Consider the following 27,112-nt stretch of genomic DNA (forward strand, 5'->3'; position numbering starts at 1 on the left):
GCTTATGCAACACCGCTTATCATGGCCCTACTTAGGCTCCAAGTTTATAAGTTTTTAAGCCTATTCCTACTTGTGAGTGGGTTTACTCTTAATGTTTAAAATATGTAACTCATGAGTGAAAATTCTGAGCAGAAACGCTCGCACAATAACACAAAACGTGTACAAGATTTCAATTAATATTTTTATTGCAAATACAGCAGTAAAAATATGAAGTATTCATGTGTTTATCCAGGGCCGCCCTAGGCAAGTCGAGGAGTGCGCAAAAACTTTTGTGACAAACATTCTTCGCCTCTTCTAAGTTCATGCATCTCCTCATACATCCTCGCCGATCATTTCGACTCCTAACCTGACCGCTATCAAGTAATTTGACATACCTAATCCATATCCAAATTTTGTTATAATATTAAATAAAATTCTTAAAAATCGAAGCTATAGAAATATTTTACATAAAATCCATTGTCTGAAGAATGTACTCGTACAGTACTTGTAATTAAAAGTGTAAAACTGTATTATTTCCAATTCTTAGATATCTCACACTCTCTCTTTCATCTGCTCCTAGTGGTGCAAAGGAGACTACAATGAATTGGTCGATCCAGTATTATGCCCGGTAGGATGCTTTTGTTTAGTAATTATAAAAAAAGAAATACTTGTGTTTTTATTATTTACAAAAGTATGTACTTTTATTTCATACTATGTATGTCTGCGAGCCTAAGCGGCTGAATGTGAGAAATAGGTATCAAATTGTGGTAGAGTGGGTTCGAACCAATAAACTCTGACAGAAGAGTCCCAGAAGCTAACCACGGGACCACAACCCGACACACTTACGGCTGTCCATTTTTTTGCAGTACGTTTTTTTTTCATTATTGGATTAAGTAGAATCTACTTATTCCAAAAATGCAAGAAAAAACGTACTACAAAAAAATGTCTTACTGTGTTTTGAGTTTGGACAGCCGTATATTTTGGCATACTATATTTACTTTAGTGGGTATTGGAGTCGATAGGGGCTCACCTAAGGTCTGCTATGTCCCACACGGCCAGCACTCGGGGTGGCAGGCCGGCCACCAGGCAGAACTGCGCGGGGCGCACGTGCAGCGCCACGGGGCCCGCCTTGAGGCCGCTGGCCGGCGGCGGCGCGCGCAGCACGCCGGGCCAGCGCGAGCACGCGCCGGCCGCCAACGCGCGGGACACGCGCGCGCGCCAGGCCAGCAGCGCGTCGGGCGCGCCCAGCGCGAGCACGGCGCCGCCCCCGCGGCACATCAGCGCCAGCGTGTGCGCCTCCCTGTCCAGCGGGAAGCCGGTCTCGCAGGCCAGGAAGTGGCGCAGCTCCACGGAGCCCCGCGGCAGCGCCCCGCGCGAGTAGTCCTTGAGGTCCCGGTACAGCTGCATGTGCACGCAATCTGTAACGAGAGACATACGTTAAGAGTATACAACGCAAACAACAATTCAATCACCACCGGAGAGGTCACGTAACTTTTCACGCCCAATTTTTTTTTTAATAATGTATATTGGATATTTTTAGAATATACATTTGTATTATAAGTAAGTTTGGATTTTTTTAAAATTTTTAACTCGTTTCCTTTCGATAACTATTTTCTTTTAAAAATCATATAATTATTTCGAAAAAAAAATTCAATGCTAAAACGGCGTTTTACTGGAGATGTGTTTGTCGGTAACATTAACTTCCTATGACTATGAAAACCGGCGAAAGATTTCAAAATGCCAAAGTCGTTAGAAATAAACGTCCGGAAATGATGTTTAAATTATATCAATGCGTTATCTATCCACTGTAACCTAATACACGAAATAATGTTATCGACACTCTGTAGTTGACGAGTCATCTTTCCTTTGCAATAGCCTCCCTGATATTGACGCAGCAAACAAACGTAACCACTTACTTAGTACCTCCAGGTTAAGATATTATTATATTACGATAGATTTAGGATCGTATAAAAATAAATGTGCCCCACAAATTTTATCCTAACTGCACCATGAATTGCACCATTTGGCCGACCGAATTGAAAGTTCCAGTTGAACGTGGATCATTAAATATGGGCACGGCCCTTCGTCGGCCCCATGCCACCATGACAGGTCTCTTCCATTAATGGTATTCACTATTCACCCTTTTCCCTCCGCCACTTTCTTATCGGGTTTATTTATTAGAAATGCCGGAATCCAAATGTTATTCGAAGATTGTGGAGACAATTTACGCCTCTTAAAATTACTACTTATCACTGCTGTAATGTAATGTCTGCAAAACTCTCCTTAAAAGATTTTTTTGCTAAGCCTCCACTCGTTTACGAGTGATTTTAGTCTTAAAACATTTTCAAATAAAATAACTTTACAGTGTTATTCTTTGACATCTCAACATAGATGAAGAAGAATACGGAAGTCTGGGCATTAACGGGGCTTACGACCGTCAAAGACTAGTTTAAGTGATCACTTTACACACGTGTAGCATTCACCGATTCTACTCATGATTGAAAATCACACTACTCAAATTCTTGGAAGTTCTATATATATGATCCAATTTCGAAACATTGTAGTTGAATCACTAGAATTTTCACTAGAGACATCTATTGGTGAGATGAATAAGCTTTTTTATTGACCAGAAACTTTTTTATTTGTATGTGAGGTTCGAATCTTGAGAAACGCCAGAAAACATCTTATTTACATTTTGAGTGTCTCCAAATACTTGTCCACAAATCTGGATTATCTACAATAATTGGAGATAATCCAGATTTGTGAATAAGTATTTGGACCCACTCAATATGTTGTAAAATAACTTTATTTTAATTATGAGCAAATAATCAAAGCAGGTGGCGCGGTCTGAATCAATCTATGAAAACATACAATCAAAATTATATCAAATAATTAGCATCAATCAAATAAGAAAATACTGCCTACGAGGAAACATAATACGTATACTACTCGTACAAGGCCGGTTTTACATTGAGTCGGTAACTGACTTCAAACACAAGGCAAGTCAGTGATGACTCGGTACTACAATCGTAAAAATTGATTTTCACGTCAGTGCAGCAGTGTCGCGTCAATGCTGACTTCTATATTACCGGTGTAAACAGTGTTAGTCAGATCTCGGCGTAAGTACTAACGTCAGTAACTGACTCAGTGTAAATCCAGCCTAATGCAGACGTCATATTGCATTTCTCCACCCAGGTTGGGACCTGGGCATAATTACATACGGAAGATAACATTATCATTGCTTACTTTAACTTTACTTCTACCGGTAAAAAAATCAAATATATTTTTCTTAAGTAACTTTACCTTCCTGAAAACAGATAACCGATTTCAATATGACAAAAATAAAACTAGAAATAAAACTTCAGAAGTAAAGTTAAAGTTATCTACATCGCGAAATTAATGAGTTATCTATCCACTGTAATCGATCACAAGGCCTAGTTTAAAATTATAGTACGTACCCTAAGGATATTTCTACGTAAATTCTAAGATATCCTTCAACTGATGTTTTAATATATCTGTAGATGGTAGGACTGCTTTCCTGAAACTGTTACCTTATGATTAATGTACCTAAATTCGGGAGAAATTATGAAGTGAAACCATTACCGAAACCATTACATTCCTTGAAAACAATGATATATTCAAGTAATTCAAATTAAATAAAAGGTTTACCGTCATTTATAAAAATGAAAATAGGACACTTCATTAGAATATGTACCTTTATATTGTGAAATATAGGCAAGGTAACCTATTTTTTGCACACAATTATCGGTATAATAGGTTTTTATTAAACATAGAACGGATCGATTATGCACATAATTATTTATCACATCATAAATATTTTATCACTTTGATAATCGAATATAAAAACTACAAGTGTTAAAATCGATAAACAAAATATAGAGCGGAATGGTAAAATTATGTAGATAAATTTAGAATTTTTATTAATCATTTAAATATCTCAATAAAAAGAAATGTTTTTATATTATTACTGCTATAAAGACATTTTTCAATGTATGTAAGTTGACGAAAAAGAAAATCACGGATAATGATTTTACACGGCGTCGACGCCTCTAAAAAAGTTATTTTTCCATCACCGAAATGTAATAAAACTTGAAAATGGTTTGATAAATAATAATTCTTTACAACTTTCCGAGATACAAAACAAAATATCACGCATGAGAGATTTGATCAATGCTGACAATAACGAATAAAAGTTACGAAAAAGGTAAAAATATACATTTGCTTCGGTGTTCAATAATATTTGTACCCATAATATATATGTATATGTATGTTTTTTTTATCTAGAAATGGAATCACGAGGAAAAAAAAGACTCGTGTACGTAAAATATCTATTTGAGGATTAGATATCAGTAACTCTTTATACATACGTTATTAGACAGACTTAAAATCAAAAATAAAAGATTCAAAATCATTTTTAAAGCATTTCACTAAATAATTATTAGTAAATGTTGATAATTATTACATAAAAAGTATTTATAATTTAACCCCAGATAACTAAACTATATTTGTAGATACATAGTAACTAAACATTCGTCAGGCGGACTACGCAATAAAAACGCGAAAATGATCAAAAGTAATTATTAAAAATAGTGACTGGTTACATGACACTTAAGTTTGGTTTATTAGGAATGATTGTAAGAGACATTTAACAATAAATCACTATTCCGTAAACAAAGCCTGGCGGGTGGGGGGAGGGGGTACAGCGAAGTAAGTGCACTTGACTTTTTCGAAGGGCGTCGTCGCGTGGACGAATGTTTAGTTATCTAGGGTTAGTGTTCATTACTTAAAATATTATTAAAATATGTCGTCTGTACAGAATTCTTTTGTTACCTACAACGATAAGGTACGATTAACAATATTATTTATTTAAAATTGCCAATAATAACAATGATTTGATTAATTTGCAACATGCAGCCCTTAATTTGACATTTCGCTTTATGGATTTAATTTGACAATTTACGAGTCTGAATCTTGTGAATATTTTTAATACAATACTAATATAAGAGTTTCTGCTTAATAAAAAGCTTCTTTACATCTCACCAATAGATGTCTCTAGTGAAGTTCTAGTGATTCAAGAACAAGGTTTCTAAATTGGTTCATATATATAGAACTTCCAAGAATTTGAGTAGTGTGGTTGTCAATAATGGGTAGATTTGGTGAATGTTACACGTGTGTAAAGTGATCACTTAAACCAGCCTATGACGGTCGTCAGCCCCGTAAATGCCCAGACTTCCATATTCTTCTTCATCTTTGATGAGATGTCAAAAAATAATATTTTTAATACTGATAATCATGACGATTAAGTACATACACGATATTCTTTAAAACTATTTATTTATAAACAGATAATCGTTTCGAATGTCAAAACAATATTTAAAAAATCTGAGAATAACAAGCAGAAATTAAAGCAATTTTTTAGAATAATTAAATCAGTTTAACGTTTCATCTTCGAGAAAAATAAAACTGAAATATATTTTCGTATCTACAAAACCATTATTATTTTCTTTTTTTTTCAAAATAAATCAGTTATGCTATACTAATGTGGTGTACGCTAATGAGGAATATCAATTTAAAAATTAATTAACGTAAAAAAATACGGCGAATAGTATGCCATACCCAGACGCGACATTATTATGTTCAAATTAAATCACGCTCTTTTATTTGAACAAATGGAAGAATGGTTTATAGGTGTAATTAGAGTTTAGTGTTTACCAGCTCGAGAAAGTAGGTACATAAGTAACTATGTACACAGTAATATAGGTAGACATTTGAGACGTTTAAAATCAAAGACAGTATAATCTGCGAAATCATTATTTTATAGCGGTCTAAAAAAACGTTTCATTTGCTAAATTAAATTAAATTTGTGGGAATTTTGCTCGCTTTGTTTTTTTCGTATATCTCAGCTCAAAATAAAATTCCAAGAGTGTTCTAAAAAATAATTGTATCAAGTCGGCATTGGCTTTTTATTGAAATTCAGATGAATACTGTTACAATACTCGATAACACCTTTGTTTTGTTTCCATTTGCAAATGGGACGACATCTGGTACAGGTAGTAAATTAACATACATGAGTATTTAGTAATTGAATATGGATCATTGCTTTCGGGCATATTGTAAACGGCTAAATGGATTTGCTCAAATTTAATGTTCAATCTGTGAAGATTGTTTATTGTAATCAAAATTCGAAAGAGAAATAAATATAAAAAAATGGAACCTCTCATAACGAGCATAATTTGCTCCAAAATCTTACTCGTTAAGCGTAACATTTATTGTTTTGACTGGCGCGGAAATCCCTGCTTACGAGTGAATGTCGAGAAAGTGGGACTTGCCCTTTCTCTGTAACTCGTTATGAGAAATATTGCTCGTTAAGGGAGCGACTTTCTCACATTTTTTCGCTCGTTATACGAGTTGCTCGTTAAGAGAGGTTCCACTCTATATTAAATTTGATGTAGAAAAAATATTTTAGAATCCAATGGTTTTGAGAAATCCGTCTTTGATTTCATACAATTTACAGAATTGTTGAAACAAAATATAATGTTTAAACTCCATATCATTCAGGTATGATGAAAACTCCAGATCAAACAGACCGAGTGTCGCGCGTGATGCAGGAATATAAAACAATTGAGAGATAGTTGATTTTATTACAACTTTCAACATTCGTGTTTCATTGTTTATGACAACAAAGCCACTAGATCCCAAATCAAATTTGCATAATGACGCGGGGTAAAATCCAAGTTCAACACCGAGTCGCCTTGTTATATTATAAAGGAATGATTCTCAACATGTCGCTCGCAGACGCCCTTGTTAGGAAATCAAAAGATTTAAAAAAAATCATAAGTAAAAAAAATAGAAAGGGTGATTTAAATATAGTTCAAAAGATTTTTGTTAAGTCTCTAAGACGGCATGAGCATGTGAAGCTAATAGATGATTGTAAAAAAAAATCAATAAGTTGGCACAACTGTATTCTATATTGATGCTAAATTTGAGTGCAATTTGTCAGTTCGTTTTTTGTCAGCAGTCAACAAACATTGGCCGTACACAAGCGCGTGTTCCGATTCTATTATGGAGAGAAAAAAATGAGCGAAGAATTCAACATCTCTCACGAATTGGTTCGAATGATTTTAGGTGATGTTTTGGACATGAAGCGCGTCGCAGCGCACCTTGATCCAAAAGAACTGATTTTTTCAAGTGATTCCGGAGTATGGCTTCAAAAAGTGCATGGATGACTTAATAGTTCTTTGAAAAAATGTATCGCTTCAGAAGGAGCCTATTCTGAGGGAGATTCAATAAATTTGGAATAATAATTGTTTTGTTGTTGTTTTTTCTCAATCCCGGTATTTATTTGACAGAATATATTTTTCATTTCATAATTTCACTAAAATCATCGCATAAAAAAATCTATCTGAAAATCGAGAGAATGAAAACAATCACCATCCTTCGGTACACTCTGTTCGCTGAGTAGTAGTTTAGCAATTTTAAATACATAACAGAAATAAAAATAAATAATTTCATGTCCCTTACCTAAGCCGCGATAATAGCCAGTTTACAATGATTAGAGAAATTGCACGCATTTCGGCATCGGATAGTAGTCTATGGGAAAGGGTTATTAACAGAATCCTGATATTAACTATAAAATGTTTTAAATAATTTGAAAGGAGGTGCGATGAAAAATTAAAAATTAAAAGGTGGGCGAAAAAAAATTGAGAGACCGTGCCGTAATATATGACTTCGGAGTACCGACGTATGTATATACAAGTGGAGTAATTATTACGTACTTACATTCATTATTATTATTTTTGAAAGAAAAAATTAAAAGTAGATGATTTTTGTAAATAGCGGTGATAAATGCATTAATTATGAATGATATAATTGCTACCATAATATTAAAGTGAAACTTTCATATTATAAACGTAAACTGGCATCGCAGGATCGATTCCCGCCAGCAAAATTAATTCAAGAAATATTTATTATCAATCGGTTTGGGAGCGAGCCGTGATAACATACATTATTTATTATTATTTCATACATTATTTGCCCGTCCTCTTCCTTCCTGTGGACATTTTTTTTTCATTTTTATCCTTAACTACATCTTAATAGGCAAAATATATTTTATTGGATCGATGAAGTTTTTATCGTAAATAAAATAACATGAAGAAAAAGAAGAAATGATATTTAAACAGTTGGTCGCCAATATTGCAGCTTAGGGTATACGTAAAAATATACATGGTAATTTTTTTTTCTTTTAACACCAAATAAAAGAAATTTTAAATATGTCAAGCAGACGGAGGCAAACTATTGTTTGAAATAAATACCATTTACTGTCGATAACCTTTATGCGAAATAAACAAGTGTAAGAAAATATTTGACAACAAGTGATTATTTAGGAATTAAAATAACTGGCGAAATGGCAGAAATTGAGAAAAATTCAGTTCACTTTATCTTTCTACCTATCCACTGCAGATAAACATTTTAAAACAACTCCAACATTCGATAACCTTATCGTCGATTATTTATTAGAGTATTTAGCGCATGTGACTAGCTGCTGTCACCAACGCCAAAGGAAAAAAAAACATAATCTAAAATACATAATAATAATCGTTTATTCTCGAGGTTCATTAAAAAAAATAAGCATATTTGAAGTAAAATATTTGTCAGAGATAAATTTTGGAATGTCTGGAAAAAAATCATCACGAATTTAATTATAGGACAATTCATTAATTCAAACCCTTATCTGCACCCCAATGGTGCATACGGCACAGCATCATATAAACGCAGTGTTATCTTGATCGTTAACACATGAAGGAAAGGTGATCAGCCCTCCGCTTCAGGGTAATATTGAATAAATATTACAGTGAAAAAATCACTTATATTTATTTGAACCCCCCCTGGGAATCTATGCTGGGACCTCCAGAACGGTAACCGAGCGTGCTGACCATCACAATACGTAGGCGGACGACAATACATAATGTTTTTATGAAAACATAAATTTTCTAAAAGTAACTGCATTATATCTTTCAAACTGAAAAAAACTGGCTTGCTAATTTCAATTCAATATTCACAGCCGTCAACTTGTCAAAGTAAAGTCAATAATATACCATACCTACTACCTACCTTTAAATATAATCGTCACATCAAAGAAGTTTTTATATTACGTGTTCTGATTGATAAATATGCCATTAAATACGATCATTTTTTTAATCGTGATTCGATTACAATGAGGATCTATCTAAAACTAGAAGGGAAGCAATAAAGTAATAGCCATAGAAACGTTATTGTTTGGCGCCACACGTGATTAACACAATAATTTCTAGGTGAATATAATTCGGAATATTAAAGCTACTAATACATTATATAACCAGAAAATAGTTACATGTTAAATAATTTAAAAATCATTTCTTGAATGTTTTTCGCGATACTTTGAGGCACATTTTATAAACTTTATAAAATAATAAGTATTCGCTACGCAATGCACAATAAAACAACTTTTAGGAGTTTTTAAATCATATTTTTTAAATCATATTTTTAAATCATATTTTCATATGGTGTACGGAGTGCTTGGATGTTTTTGGTAAGTAAAGGGTAATTAACTATGAGTATTTCAATGTTTTTAGAATTTAGTACATAAACCCTGATGATGACAAGGTTCTTTTCGAAACTGGTTGGATAAAGTGTAGCAATAAAAATTGGTTAAAACAAAGTTGTTTTATTTTATAAAATTTTTAAATCGGTCAAAGACGATAAGAAAAAACTAAATGCATGAACTCGTGTTAAATTTCTAGTTAAGTTTAATTTTCTACCAACAATATTATTTTCAGTTTATTATTGATTCGAAGGAGATATAAATTATCATGCTCTAATATCGCATTTCCTGTATCCGATTACCTCTTCAAATTTTAGGCAAATACCGCAGACAGCAGCTGCCATGATTGCGAATATGCTGTGTAGTACCTATGATATACCATATGTACATTGTAAACCATCGATTTTTCTTGACCTCTCTCCGCACCCAAATGGTGCATAGGGTACCGTGTCAGATCGACGTGGTGTTAACTTAGTCAGTATTAGATAATCAGTATTAGATAGATCCGAGTAAAAAGTGGAACAAGGAGATATTGAAGGAATACAGATAATATACGTGAAGGAACTCAGAGTGGAAGGCTTTACTGCTGTATGGGAAAGAGGATGTTTTAAAAGTAATAGTAAGTAGGAAAAGGAGAACAGCAGCAATATCCAGGGCACTCGGGGTTGCATACATGTACTCGTACTAGATCGAGTCACTTGAACACTGCTAATATGTACGAGTCCCCTGAGGATATACAATTTTACAATATTACACCTAAGTACATGGACCATATACAATACGCGGAATTGGTGTATACTTATTTTTTTAATAAATTTAACGGAAAACTTTGCCGAAAATAGAAATGAATGCCGCCCAGAAGGATTTCAAAAGAATTTTGATAAATCTACAATAGGTGTGTAGTATTTGTACACAGTGTTTTCTTATCTACAAATAAGTGATTGACACAAACGTTTCGATTCAATGCGGTGCAGAAATGACAATGTAGCTATACATAAACACCAAGTTAGATGTTAGGCATACTAGCGAATATAGACTAGAGCCAAATGAATCAACGGACTTTGTTTGCAGCTGTATAGAAGTTAAGGGTAAGGAAAACGATAAATAGAAAGTTAGCTATATGCTTAGACCCTGAATGTACAGTTGAAATTTTAATGATGTTAATGCAGTGGCCAGTGTAGGTAATATTATCGTTAGGACGTTTTCACAACTTCGTGGTGGTAGTCTATAAAAGCGGGAACATCAAACAGTCTGCTTCCTGAAATAATACGCTTCAAATAACATTTGTGTACATTCTGTAGATACCATTCAATTTCGCGAAATGTACTCATTTTGCATCATCATCGTCGGTGAGCAATTTGCGGTTACAATACAATGCTTCAATACACGATGATTAACACTCATTCTGCACTGCAATATGGATTACAATAAATCTTTAGCATAAATAAAATAACAACTGCACATATAGTTTTTCCATTTAACTTTAATTTGACCAGCGACCGAGTTTCGTCGTTACCGACATCATCAGACTGGTGTGAGGCTAGACAAAATGGATCATTTTCAGATGGGAGGAATATCTAATTTTACATACTCAACCTGTAAAGGATTGTATTAGACTCTTTTTGTGTTTTTAACAGCCGATGTAATCAATATTTTCACTCATCATTTTCTTCTGCAAAATTCGCCTTCGTAAAAACGTTGTTTTCGTAAGTTGGCAACGAATGACGTCACAGTAACGAATCCAAACTACTACTATTACAGCTCTATAAAGCAGATACATAAAGAGATACGCTCCATAACACACGATGACGTAAAATTTAATGATGTAAAGCGGTGTCCTTTTTTTGTTTTATTAAAATATCTAAAGTTTAAACTTTCATATCTCCCTTATTTATCTACAGATTTCAATAAGAATCGTACCGATGGTCTTGTGATTTTTCATATTAAGTTAATAATAATAACACATCATGAGAAAAATCCATTTTATGTTATATACACAACAGGCCAGGGGTTGAAACCACGATTTTATACTAGGTTCCTCTTCCTGCACTCTTTGTCAAACCACAGATGTTGTGTTGCCATTTGTCGTTTATAACAGATGATGTCGGTTACGATGAAACCCGGTCGATGGTCAAATAAAATTTATGTGGAAAAAACTATATAGGTACATAGTTGCTATTTTATTGTATGAAATGTAGTTCTACCAAGAAATGTCAGTACAAAACATAAATCTTTAGCACACTGGCACATACTATAAACAGCTTTCGTCAAACTATCTTACATTTCTGGTAGAACATACTCGTACAACGACAAAAAACCGATGAGTTCACCGAATAAAGCCGAATCTGTAAGACGTTATTGTATATGTTACACTTTCTCAATCGGGCAAAACCGTGGTTTATAATTTTGTTTTTACAAAGGTCTAAATTAATTTTCATGACTCCAATAACACAACTCGTTTGAACTTTCGACGGTTTACTCGGGAACAATGCAAAAGTTTTTGGTGGACGGATGTAATATTTTTGAGCAAAACAGGGGAATGATATTTTGTTCATTCAAAGTTGAATGACATTAAAAAAGTACTTACGTTGTGATTATTGACATTATAAAAAGTGACACGTTTTACAGGGGAGGACCACAACTGAAAATGTTATTTTGTTTTCAGACAAAACTGTAGTTGAATATTCAAATAATCGCCATAATTTTAGCGTCTGTTTTTATGTATTTGCTTTTCATACATAACGCGAAGTACGAGAAGTATTGAAATCTGTATTTAGTGAAACTCACATTTTTCTTTTCTTACGAATATTCGAACTTCACGTCAGCAAAATAGCACCTTTGGCACATCAATTCATATTTGTACTTTAAAATATTAAATGCCCGAGGCAATTTTTTTATTTTTCTACCCCCTATATTCACCCAAGTGCTACACAGGTGTATCGCGTCGGCCATGGCGAAACTCGATAGTAGACTATATGAAGGCAAGGAGGTAAATTCTGCTCTCCAGATTTTTGATCTAGGAGTGGAATATATATATTTGATGACATACGCGAAGAAGTTCATGGTCCAAGGGAATAGAAGGTACTATAGGATATAAAAAAGAGAATAGCAACATTGGCTAGGGCGATCGGGGATGCATACCTATACTTGTGGAAACTTATGCAATGTCCCTTTGAATTGTACGATTACCGTGATGCAGAGGATTGATACCGACAGTATATTTTAATAAAATTTATGTATATAATAACTACATTCATACGAAATACGGCTTTTCAAACTTAAAACACAGTAATGGACTTTTTTTTAAAGACGTTTTTTTGCATTTTTGGACTAAGTAGAATCTACTTAGTCCAAAAATGCAAAAAAAAGTCTTTAAAAAAATGTCACTTATTGTTTTTTTAAGTTTGGACAGCCGAATAGTCCATCTCATTTAAAATTTCACATATTTTGGCCTTTTTCTGTTCAATGTCCGATACTCGTTAAAATTATCTCATAAATATTTAAATTTAAAACACGCAAACAGATTAAAATATTCAAAACGGTCAAAGTTTAAAGCTAATCAATTTAATGTGTACTTACATAAAATTGTATCTTTATTTAGTGCTCTAAAAATGTCTGGGTTTTAATAGATATGAGACCAGAAAAACAATAATTAAAGAGTAACATTTAATAAATAATTACAAACATAATTGCTTAATTTATTCACACCAACAAACGTGTTTTAATTAAAATGATGAGGTTTAATTACTGCTTCCAGTAGTAATAAATACACAGTAGTTTCTTCAACTTAGTTACAGTGAAATTTCGGTAGACCACTTAATTCTTAATATTGACGCGGGGATAACAATTACATAATTGCTAACTATATTTGGAGTTACGTAGATAAATAACGCACCTCTCAGAAAACTATTTCTACTTTTATATCTCAAATTTTTACAGTACCAACCTTTTATATCTGACATTAAAATTGAGTGAGTATGTAGTAAAAATCCAACTATTTAACGTTATTCTTAATTAGAAGGCAACAATTTTTATGTGCATGCGGGTTAAAGTTGGGAATTAATAAAAATTATTCATAAAATTACTTATTACTATCACGTGAGCCTACATACCATAATTATTATTACTGCCGACATAACACACAACTTCATTAATTTCTTAGTAGATATATTTTATGTTTTCGAAGCTCACTTTTGTGGTTTCTGAATTATTGAATATAATTGGAAAAGCTTTGTTTAAAAACCTTTAACATTATTTTATAAATGTACAATATTAATATTTATATATATATATATATATATATATATATATATATATATATATATATATATATATATATATATATATATATATATAAATATATATATATATACATATATACACATATATATATATATATATATATATATATATATATATATATATATATATATATATATATATATATATATATATATATATATATATATATACACATATATATATATATATATATATATATATATATATATATATATATATATATATATATATATATATATATATATATATATATATATATATATATATATATATATATATATATATATATATATATATATATATATATATATATATATATATATATATATATATATGTGTGTGTGTGTGTGTGTTTGTGTGTGTGTGTAACAGGTTTTATTTAATATTTGCAATAAATTTAATTTATTAAATAATATGTTTATAAAGATTTTACATCACGTCATTATTAATAATTAGTAACTACGTTACGATGGTATCATTAAACAATTGTATATTCCGATTTTGTTTAATGTCTTATATGTATTAAAATGTTGTATGAGTTCAACCGGCGATAAACAACATAAAATTTAAATAGTATGTAAATACATTTAAACCAATGTTCGTCGCAAGGTAAACCATAGAATAGAACTTCAATAAAAATAAAGAAGTATTCGCGTCCAGTCTGGAATGTTTCATATAAAATATTCAATTCTTTCACAAAACTGTGAAGATTTTGAAGTTGGGAGTAAAAATGCACATAATAAAGAAGCCTGGGAAGGCAGACAACTGCTCTTATCGGTCGATCGCTGTCGTCAAATCGATTGTAAAACATTTCAACGCAGGTACTAAGAAACTAGCATACGAGAAAACAAATATTGTATATTTTGCCTCGCCTGAAAAATTCAATAACTTAATATAAATATAATTAAAATACCTATTTTACAAATTATTTCTATTTTAACATATTCATATTTCCTAAAGAATTTATATGGTTTCTAGTTAAAACGAACCAGCCATAAATATTGAATATGTTATACATAAAAAAATACCGTAAATATTTAGCCGGTAGCTTTATTCGCAGATTGGCAATTTAACATATATTTTCCCTATAGTGGTTAGTACATTTGGCTAAAATGCTGGAAGTCCCGGGTTCGATTTCCCTTGGAGTCAAAACACAAGTGTTTTTCACTTTAATATTTATTTAATATTAAAAGTTTGTACTGATCGCACGACCTTGCCCTCATACGATAAACGATAAAATTAACATTGCGTCAATTTGATGCAGTGGCCTATGCACCATTAGGCGCGCATAAGGGTCAGTATTAGTATTCGTTTTTAATGGATAAACCGCAAAGCTTCTATCTTAGAGGCTTGTCTGCTAATAGAATAATAAGGATAGGGATGGTTGGTATGCAAAATACACAACACAAACACCCAGACCAATAAAAATAAACATTTCTTGAATTCCTTTGGCAATTGCGGGAATCAAACCTGCGACGCCCGTTGTTCAGTCAAGCGTTTAGCCAACTCCGCCACGGCGCGTGTCTATATACTTTCTGGTCAAGGTATAATGCACCCAAAATATAATTGTTTTTTTTTATCCTTATTTAATTAATGAGTTTCATAGATATTTATTATAAACGGTATGCCAACTAGATTAATAGGATGAAAAATAATTATCTCTAGAATTGATATTTAGAAAATCACTTAAAACAACAATAAAAAAAATGAAAATACATCGCTCACTCTTTTCAAGAACGTCATAAATCAAAAAACTTTTTTCAGGAGAACGTTTTTAAGGATTAAAAATATAATACAATGTAGGTATTAAAAAATAAATATCAAGCCACTTACTGAACTTTTTACTGTGCAACAGATCTTTTTAGGTTTTTTCTCCATTTGAAAAATATTTAGTATATTTAAAAAAAAAATTAAACAATACCTTTTGTTCAAAATGCAAAACAACACTTTCTGCCCTGTAGCGGGTAAATATTAAGTTAAAAATATGCCTCTTTTGCTGGTATATAATACATTTTCTGAGCATTCCGAAAACATGCACAACTGAAAATTGACGATTTTTGATTTATGACGTTCTTGAAAGGAGTGAGTGACACGTATGGTTTTACCATGGAAATTAAGTCGCAAATGGTTTCTGGGTACACATAAAAAATATATCGTATCACAAAAAAAAAAACAAAAAATTTAAACATGGATTAATATAGTAAAACTTAATTCCTATTTTTCTGTTGCCAAATTCTTTATAAGTCTATGTTTCGATTAACTATTGTCAAAAATATTATTCTTGCAGCTTACTTGCATAAGTATTTCTCCACGGTCGTTATGTTGCTCTAACAAAAAGCGTGGATTATAGCTGAAACAATGGTCGGCGTGAAATAAACAAAAGTTAGTTTGTCGCTGTATTGGCATGAGATGGGAATGCGGGCAACTGGCACAAAGGAACTGCCTGAGGAATGCTGACGGATGGGGCCACTTCCGACCTTGGACCATGCAGGACTGCCCGAAGGAGAAACACATCCTAGCATTTATATTGTGTTATTCATAGCTAGGTAAATGACTTGTTTGTTCGAAATTTCGGTCCAAGTGGCTTTGTACTGTTAAAGAAAAGGGGAAATTATGCCAGTATAATTAAAATGTAACTTTGTTTTAAAATCACTATAAACTTATAGTGAAATTAATAATAAATTTATAGTGATTTTAAAAAAAAGTTACATTTTAATTATAAAATAGAAAATCACAAAATCAAAAATGGAAGCAAGTTAGTGCTTCAAATATAAATTATAAATTATGCCAAATTTAGGTATGGCAATAAATATCCTCTTTTTATACTCAGAACCTAAAACAAGATATAGGTATATGTTTTTTTCATTCACATCTAATTAAGCTTAGATTGCTGTATTGCTTTATTTTAATTGATTGTAGGACTGATTTTATTTTTATTGAAAGATAAATATTTGTGTTTTTATTATTTACTAAAATTCTTTCATTTCATACTATTTCTGTGAGCATAAACGGCTCATTATTAAAAATAGGTATCAAATTGTGGTAGAGTGGGTTCGAACCCAGAAACTCCGACTCGAAAGTCTGCGACACTAACCACGGAACCACAACCCGAACATTTATATTAAAGAGAAGTATATGCGTTTTACAAATTTACAGTACAAAAACTGACATTTAATGCTGGATACATCGCTCACTCCTTTCAAGAACGTCATAAATCAAAAAACTTGATTTTTCAGGAGAACGTTTTTAAAGTTTAAAAAAATACGATTTATAAAAAAAATTCAAGCCACTTATTGAACTTTTTATTGTGCAACAGATCTTTTTTGGTTAAACCTGAATGTTTTTTCTGCATTTGAAAAATATTAAATATATTTTTAAAAATAATTAAACAATACCTTTTCTTCAAAATGCAAAAACAACACTTTCTGCCCTGTAGCGGGTAAATATTAACTAAAAATTATGCCGCTTTTTCTGGGCATTCCGAAAACATGCACAACTGAAAATTGGCGATTTTCGATTTATGACGTTCTTGAAAAGAGTGAGCGACATGTAAATATAATATAGATGTAGTTACCAATTTATGACTCAATTGAGTTAGTACGTGTTCGTGTGGGATGCAACGGAAAAACAATCAAAACAATTTTATTTTCTGGATAAGGCAACTTTCAGCGGAAATTAAAATAAAAAATGCAAATATGATTATGTGAGTCATTGTCACGTACTGTTACGAATCACTACGATAGTATAAATGTTTTTTAGTGGAACTTATGTATACCCATTACAACGATTTGATGAAAACTCCGTCCTTTATTAGATTTAAAAAAAAAAAGTACTCGGCTAAGTAAATACAAATCCAACTTAATTCAATATTTTATAATAAGCCACTACTTTTCTTAATCACGAAGAGAAAAAACAAACGAAGAAGATCCCGGAAAGACTTGCTATTAATTACGTAACATTATTTTTGAGATGTCTCTAATATTTTACATTACCTAAATGCAACAAATCTGATAAGCTGTTTACATCAGGACGAAGATCGAGCTCTTTCAAAGCCTGAGCCAATGATTTAGATAAATATTATTTATTTTATACAAATGACATCTGATTTCCAATGAATAATAAAACATATTTAAAGTAAATATTCACTGTATAATCGAAGGGAAATGTTTGATGAGTCGTCTACATAACCCATAAATAAAAATAATAAATTCTTCGAATTCACATTCGCTCACAAAACAATATGAAGTCATCTCTCCTGGATAGGAAAATTCAAGGCACCCGGTGCATGAACTCCATTGACCCTGTTCTTCAACTCTTCGCCGTACGATTAGTTCAATCATCGCTATCGGTAAAACGAAGTAAAACTTCCATAATGTATGTATGTAAATATAACGATGTACGTACCTCTGATGGACACCCCGTCGAACAAAGCGGGAACTTAAAATATATGAATATATTTTGCAAGATATTTTACATACTTAGATGTAATTTTATTTGTTAATATTTATTTGGCAATAATTGTAAAACGTTGGTAATTTGAACGTTATTTGAAAGAGCATAAAACAGGTCGCAGCAATAAAAATTGTACATAGTATGTATTTTGTTTCAGTATGCGTTTTGTCATTTCTTTTGAATCGATAATTTGTAATAATCTCTACTGATTCATATATTCTCACAATTTTCCTTCATTTTTCAATAAGAATAGTGAAGAATTAAGGAAAAATTCCATCATGCATATTCCAACGACTACCTAATAAATATTTTTTTAAACATAACCCACGAATCGAAGAAACGACAAAACAGAAAAAATCCTTTGGTACCTTAATTCAACAATGGTTCTGACATAAACTTTGTAAGACTTCATTTAGTATTTTACGAAAATCGCGCTACATATACTATCAAAATTTCTAATTATCATTCATTTATATAAAATAAAATATGATCTACATACTTAAGTGCCAACTCTTAATTCCTACCTACAAAATTAAATCTGCGTTATTCATCCAAAATGCAGATTGTTGGAATGTTCAGCCACGTGTTTACTCGTGGTATTTCGCTATTACCTGATTCGTTCGCATGGGAATCCAATAAGAATGCAAGCTTCATGCATCACACGGTGCAGATATATGGGGTACTCAGAAGAGAAGCGGTTCAAGTCCTTATTTTATGGTATTTATGATTAATCGCCCAAATCAGTGTTTTATGAATTGCGGATATATAAAATGATTACAAGAAATTAATGAAATAAGCTCAAAGTTTGCCGACATTTTTTTAAAATAAGTCAGCAAACATGATAGACGCTGCACTGCAGTCCGAAACGTCGACAACGTGCAATAAACCCAAATGACTCAAAAAACCCAAGTGCTATCAACAACTTTCAGTTTACAATATTTCAATCGGCTTGATACTAGTTTAGTTCATTTCTTGTGTTTCCGCCAAATTAATGTCTCGTTATGTATTCTGGCGTTCGTGCACATGATTCTCTTCTGTTCTAAACACCATCACCTCATATTATACTTAATCTATCCAACTCGCTCCATTCAGGCTCTTCTTTATGCTGACCATAAACAGTCTCGGAACGCGGCACTGTACTCCGCATACCGTGTACTGCGGTATGCATTTAAGGTTCGCTATCAGAAGTCTAACCGGTTACATTTACGACCTACAGTAATCTAAATATCATTCATCAAGACTCAGATAAGACGAGTTGACACATCTACATAAAACATGTATTAGTTATATTAAATTATATTTTTACGGATTAAGATAAAAAAATCTGTTATAGTGTAATAATCTGTCTAGTATCGTTTCCAAATAAAATCTGAAATAAATACAAGCCCATAACGTCGTTAATTTATCAGTGCGGAAACCAAAAAGATTTTAAACTACATAAGTATATGTATGTAAGTATAAGTTAGTTAATTTACATATTTATACTGTTTGAATCAGATTTTTTTTCTGTTGGCTTAGTGAATTTTTTGAAAGACCAGAGAAAAATTAGGATTAAAAGACAAAAAAACTATATGTTTTCCTCTTTGTGTATAAAATTTAAGAGAGTAAAAAACATTTTATGGCAGCATTAATATCTAGTATAAACCTAGTGGGTACCTGTTTATCAATTACCATAAAAAAGTATTCGGTGAAGTTTACAGTGACGTGTATGAATTTTGAAGATTTGTGCCGGTTCGAGGTTACTTACGGAAAGTAGAGACTAGTATGATATTCAGGATTTAGCAAAACAGTCGTGAAGCGTAACCATCTTGCAGTCAGACATTTAAAAAAACCTATTTATGTATGTATGTGGGTACTTTGTATTCTGAATTCACAATACTGTCACTAGGTTGATAAATAGGTGGTAGGGGATTGGTTATTACAACATTTATTGATGTATATGTAAATAAATGTATGCGCGTATTCGAGGAAGAGTCGCCGAGAACGAGGAAAAATCAGACAAAATCATAATCTCATTATACGAGTAGGTACACAGATAAAACATAGAACAATACGATTTCAACCGAGAGTAAATTTGGTAATAGTAATACGGAATGATTAGCATGTTTTTGTGGAGTATCTACTATTTCCTTACTAAAGTCTAGCAACTACAATGATGGGTATATTCTTTGGCAATTAATTTTTCACAATAATTTGGCCTTTATTGCTTCGTTGAGATGATTTGCTTTTTAGAAGTTGTGCAGTTTATTCTAGGAAATGTAATTAACTATTGTATTTATATTTATATGTACTGGTCATTTTCTGCATGACCAAGGTTCATTAAAATATTTTTTACGATACAAAAAAACTAGATAGGTATTGACAAATAGTGTATGTATTTATATCTCAACTTTACGTCAATAAAATCATTATTGATAACAGCGACTCACTTTATACGAAGGTCAACTTTCTATTTGCAGTGAGAATTTACTCCAAGTTTAAGGAAAATATAATAGGTACGGTGAACAATACATTGTATCTATTATTTTTTACAAGTTATCGAGATAGTATGTCAAACGATTGTCAAGCTAAAAGCTTTGGAATGTAACTGTACCGCAGTCGGTACACAAATTCTTTTACGGCTGACTTATCAATAGAAAACTGCAGAAGATCTTCCCAGTTGGATCAAACTGTACGCCACATAACGTATTAAATACGCTTTACCATATACACTAATGCTGTGTTCAAACAATATAAATGGAATTGATGAATAGATCACTTGTCTCTTGCATCCGGCTTCGCACTAATATAACTAAGCTAATTTGGCCAACGAGCACGAAATCATAATTGCTTTTCCAATTTTACATAGCTAGTATCTACCTAATACGTCCACATAGACGAATAATGTATTTCTAAATCGATTGTAGGTTTATAGTTTATACCCCGAATATAGCAAACTTCTAGTATTTTTTTCACTTTTGACGATTAATCGGTTGACTTATACATAAAAGGTTTGCTTATAGGAATGAAAAATATACGAGAAGGAAAGATACATCAATAGGTGCGAAAATTAGTTATGTGAATAAAATGCAGTTGTTAGAGGCGAAAAATATCTGCGTAGGATTTTTTCTTTTCTTTTCACCATCGAATGATGGGACATTGCACTGGATTATAGCAGCGCTATTTTTATGGTAAATTTCATGGAAGCAAAGTGATAAGGTTATCTAAATGGTACCCATTCATGTGCATGGTTAATCTATACGACGTGTTCTACAACGACAATATCAAAGTACCTACCTATATGAAGTATAAAATTCTGAATAATTCATGATGTAAGCCATACCACTACACCGCGGAGAGTTCTAGGAGATAAAGTTAGGAGTAATTCCTGGTAAAATTTTATTCCTATTCCCACTGCTATGAATCCTAGTCACATAACATATTGTGATACCTGAGTCCCCATTCTCGCATTATGCATATACGTATATTCTCCGTTTGAATTTTACGACTAACTGAGTTAAATCAACATATTTTGTGTTTGAAGATTTATGAAGGTTTTTTTCATTTAAAAAAATCGGTAAAACTTTCTTGAAATCCAGAAGTTTCAACGATGATTATGACTAAAACGGAACCTAACGCGGATGTAATTGAAGCTTGTCCATAAATGAAAAATTTCTACTAGTCAATTTATATTTTTTTTGCTTGATTTTGTACCACCTAACTTAGTAAGAATGTTTTGGCATCTCAACATAGATGAAGAAAAATATGGAATTATAGGTATTTACATATAACGAATTTCATATGTTTGAAATATCGTTATAATGTTTTGTGTAAATAATTATAAGTTATCGATTGAGAAATGTTCCAACATTAGCAAAAATGTCATTAAAATGCAATTGGAATAGAGAAGGGTGGCGGTTGATGCCCGGGATGGTAAATATTAATGAAAAGATGACAGGAATGGGGAGGCAATTTTCTCCGTAAAATATCCAATGGACCTCACTCCATTTGTCTTCATTTTGGTCCATTAGGGCAGTTGTCGCCAACATAAAGCATATTTCTGATTTTGCATAAATGTATTTTTTTAAATGCGTATTTGCCATTGATAACGTAGGTTATACAATTACAATTTTAATTTCAAATTCAACTTTAATTTGGTACATTATTTATATCAGTACAATTCAACAATCTTCTAAATAAAATTTCCATTTATGTTTACTTTTTAAAAAACTCAGATTTCAAAGGTTAATACCGTATAACGTAAAAGAAAAAAAATATTTTGATATTTCGCCGACCCAGATTTGTTTATGTACGTTTGCAATAGAAACGAAAAAAAAATGTTAAAGGTATGGTATTTGATTCCCAAAACACTTCAAGATAAGTACGCTATACACCTTTATTATATGTAATAATTCAAGTGTTTTTATAGCGATTAAAATTCTTAATGAATAATCCTACTATCTGCCCACATTAATTATAAGTTTACGATTGGTAATAAAGAAATAATACAGCCATTGAAATTAATAAGAAAGTATGCAAATGAGATGCAACTGGGACGCAAAATATACGATTAGCATTGAAGATTTACCTATCTGTAAAGAAAAGAAAGAGGTTAACGCAAAATATATTAAAATTAGCCGTAAAATTCAGACCGTAAACAGGTTCCTGAATACTTTTTCAGTCATTTATCTTTTAATAAATTTTATTACACGGCAATTATCGGGAAGGGATGTAAACCGTGTTATAAACCGATAAAAATGAATTAGAAATTTCATGAATGTTTATTGAGGCTTTTTTTAAATAAAAATAATCATGATTGAAATAGAGCATAAGACATCCCCAGTATGTGATTACATAATGGAATCAGGTATCTTGTTTAACACGGTTTTATTATTACTTCGTTTTTAGTTGGTTTAGTTTAAGTCCGTGTTTCAAATTATCGCAAGCACCGACGGTAAAATGCATATTCAAGTAGGCAACGTGTTGCTTTATCATCCCAAGTCGCGCAATAACGAGATAACAACAAAATAAAATTACTGGATACAATTAATATTTAATGGACTATTTACTTTTATAAATATTGATAGTGAACCCCTGCACTGGGGGAAGATAAATGAAACTCCAAGGTTTAAAAACACCTTAATTTAAATTTTGAAAACCGGATGTAAATCGTGTTAATGCATCGGGCCATTGGGCACGGGATTTTATTTATTCAATCATTTATTTTTAAACGAAAACGATAACTGGATATTGCTTCATATTTTTGAATAAATTTTATTTTATCGGCATCTTTATAATTTACTTAAAACCATAAAAGATCCTATGTCTATAAATCACGTATAGATATATAAAAAGGAAATTGTAGGCACTGAACATGTGATTAGGAACATGTCTGTAGGCACTGAGCAAATTATGCAAATAAATAAAAAAAGTTCGATGGACTCCAAGAGTCACGTTCTTGAGTTCATACGTGCTTTGATGTTCGAGTAGCTACTTTGTTTTTTAGATGTTTACTTGAAAGACGATGAATAGGAACCGCTATTCGTTTATGGCTAAAGTTCACACACTTCCGTCTATATTTTAAACGGAACATCATATTTTGGGAATGGATTACACGCTAAGCGTATTCTAATAGACTTCATATCAAAGTTAAAGATAAAACGTATGCATGATGGATAAAAAAAAAACATTATACGAATCGACAGTATAGTTTATTTGATTTACTTTACCGTTTTGATATATAACACGAGAATTTAGATAAAAAGATTTTTGCATCCTAAGTGTAGCGATAAAAAGTGGTTTTATCGTACAAGGTTACATGTATCTATATTTTAATCCCAATTGTACTTTGTCTTTATTCATTTGGTTTCCTTAATAAAAAGTCAACCTTTTTACCATGTTTAACGTGACACCAGTAGGAACCGATTACTACTTTTTGCACAACCTTATTGTTCTACCTATCCAGATATATCTAGAACATTTAAACTGTCGTCTATCGAAATGAACGATGGGAAAACAGGTTTTATTTATCGCATGTCTCAACAAAAAAAAAGTGGTTTTTTTTACCAATTTTACTGTCCATTTAACATTTAAATGTTTTACTGTTATTGTGTCTATATTAAAAAAGGTACTTTTATTTGCATATACGTATTATAAATAAATAAAAACCTTACGGTGAGTAAACTAAGTAAAAGGTTAATAACTAATATTATTAACCTTTTACTTAGTTTGTCCACGGGGTATCGACCTTTGGTCCGAAAATAATTTTGATTTTGACCCAGTTCAATTCGTTGAATTTACATGAAATTTTGCGTATTTAAGTTTTTATTGTAATTTTAGGTCGAATTAGGTCGAAAAAATACCGTAATACATAGTTCACAAAATCTATACACGGTAATATCAATCCGCATGTTAGCCAAAATGAACATACTTTCATCATTGATGCTCCTCCGCCATAAATCAGATATTTAACAAAATAAATGGTTCGGATATTAAATACAAAGTATTTGGTTAAATATACATACTTATACGTTTAGTTACAAATAAAAATATATCTAATGATCATAACATATATTACGACTTGTGAAAATATCGTTAAAAAATATTTTTTAACGATATTTTCACAGTATTCGTTAAGTCGCAACTTAATTTTCACTAAATCCAGGTAACATTTTACGTAGTTTTTTTCCTTAAAACACCATTATCGCATTGAAAAAATAAGTTTTTCTTCAAAATAATTATATGGTTTTGAAAAGAAAACAGTTATTGAATGGTAAGGAGTTATATAATAAAATATACAATTATTTTTTCTATATTGATATTTAAAAAACAAAAAATATCTAATGTGCATTCTTTAAAAAATTGGGTGTGAACAGACCGGTGACATCTCCGGAGGTCACCGATGGAATGAATTATGTGTTTGCGAATATCCCCTTAAGTGCACAAGGAACGAGTTATCGAACCTACATAGCTATTTCAAAATTCTTTCAATGGTAAGAATATTTCAAAAGAAACTGAGAAAAAATCAAGGTTTCCCGATAGCGTGCCTCATATTTTAGCAATTCTCAGTTGTGTTGCACACGAACATGGTCGTTATCTCCCAAGACCCATTTATATAATAATAGCCACAACTAAAGTGCAGAAGTGCGATGTTACAAGGTAACGTCTAAAGGATATTGAATTTTCTGACTACCGTGGGTGTCCATTACAACGATAAGGATTTACCCAGACAAAAAACGGTTGTAAATCGTAAAGAGCGATTAGGGGGTACACTATCTAATGGATTAGAGTTATTACTCGTATTTATGAAGAGTGACTCCTGCGGTGCAGCCAACAAACGCATAACATCTGTATATTCCAGTCAATAATAAAGGAGCACTGACGTCTATTTTAGTAAGTCCCTTCTAAGTCAACCGAACACTATTCATTGTAAAACATTCCAACGCTTCGGAAATAATCAAACATCAGATTCTCAACAGACTTTTTGTTGAGCACGCTGCGACAAGTCACGGGCTTTAATTTCATGTAGTTCACGGCACATTAGTTTTGTAATTAGCTAAAGCAAATTACTAATTTTAAAATAATAATGAGTGCAGATCGCCATCAATTAAAAGCACATAGTGCATTGTATACTGTCTGTTCAAAAACAATGTAATAAAAGATGGAATTATTTTGAGAAGGAAACACTGTGTCAAATTTGATATGGCGAAAAATCAATGCCATTTTCTAGGTTTTATTTTATTATTATTTTTAAATGTGCTATTTTGTCACTTTAATTCCGCTTATTTTACGACACGAAAAAAACTGTACTTTACGGTACAAATTTGGTTGGTTTGCTTAGTTCAGAAATAAAAGCGTGTGAGAGCGATGATATTCAAAAAATTAGAAAAAAAATGTGTGCATAATTATTTTATTCAAAATACTATACTTAAATTAAAGAAAATAGTCCGAATCAAAAATTATGACCTGATTTGAAATAATACAATATCACGGAAATGTAATTGAATACACATTTTTATGGGGTATCTATTATAAGACATTCTGTAACTTTTTTGTCTGTTGACTGATTGAATGACCTATGAAATATCTTTAGTAATACTAAACCCAATTATACCTTATTCATATGATTACATGGCAATACATTAGGGCTATTGTTTATTGAGAGGGCTCTTTGAGATACGTTGGTGCTCTGAGCAGATGGTTTGTTGTCGGCGTCAAACATAATCCAGAAAATTTCTATTCTAAATTCTATTATTAATGGGGTCTACTCGGTCTAATGACAATGGTGAGAAATTCTAAGGCAAATTTTATATACAAACTAAAGCATCAACTCTAAATCCCAACACCAATCTCTCATTCATTTCGTTGAAGGTCTTATTTATTTTATATTAAAATAATTTTGTTGTTTTTATTGTTTGAAAAGTGTAACCACCGGAGCCCAAGTTAGAGTCTATAAAAAGATATAACTGCAAGTAGAAAACAAACGATGCTCAAGGAAGGTATGTATAATGAATTAATAATTATCATCCGGGTCCGCCATCTAAAGTTTTTTTTTTCAACTAGTGCTTATTTCGTGAATGGTAACACTTAGCTCATGTCTGATTTGACAGATAATTAGTTTTATCCTTCCGCTGAGCGAATATGGTTGTGTATACGCTTGAACAACGCTGGGAAATATTGCGACATTCGACTTACAGAAGATGCCGATTTTGCCAAAAAAATCATCTTTTCGGATGAAGCTCATTTTGATCTTGGCGGGTATGTAAACAAGCAAAATTGTCGTATTTGGGGCACAGAAAA

The 27,112-nt window shown here is 31.9% G+C and overlaps 1 protein-coding gene across 4 annotated transcripts in view; it reads right to left on the reverse strand.

The window, feature by feature from the left end:
• Positions 1-27,112, reverse strand: part of LOC148304248 (uncharacterized) — a 56,249-nt gene that overhangs the window by 7,182 nt on the left and 21,955 nt on the right. For all 4 annotated transcript variants that reach the window (XM_088268671.1, XM_088268668.1, XM_088268672.1 and 1 more), the window contains exon 4: positions 1,010-1,397. In XM_088268671.1, the coding sequence (XP_088124797.1) occupies positions 1,010-1,397 (388 nt within the window). The remainder of the gene's footprint in view (positions 1-1,009; positions 1,398-27,112) is intronic.

This window comes from Brachycentrus maculatus, unplaced genomic scaffold, assembly GCF_059751285.1.
Source record: "Brachycentrus maculatus isolate JH-2025_06_01 unplaced genomic scaffold, ASM5975128v1 h1tg000326l, whole genome shotgun sequence".
Taxonomy (NCBI): domain Eukaryota; kingdom Metazoa; phylum Arthropoda; class Insecta; order Trichoptera; family Brachycentridae; genus Brachycentrus; species Brachycentrus maculatus.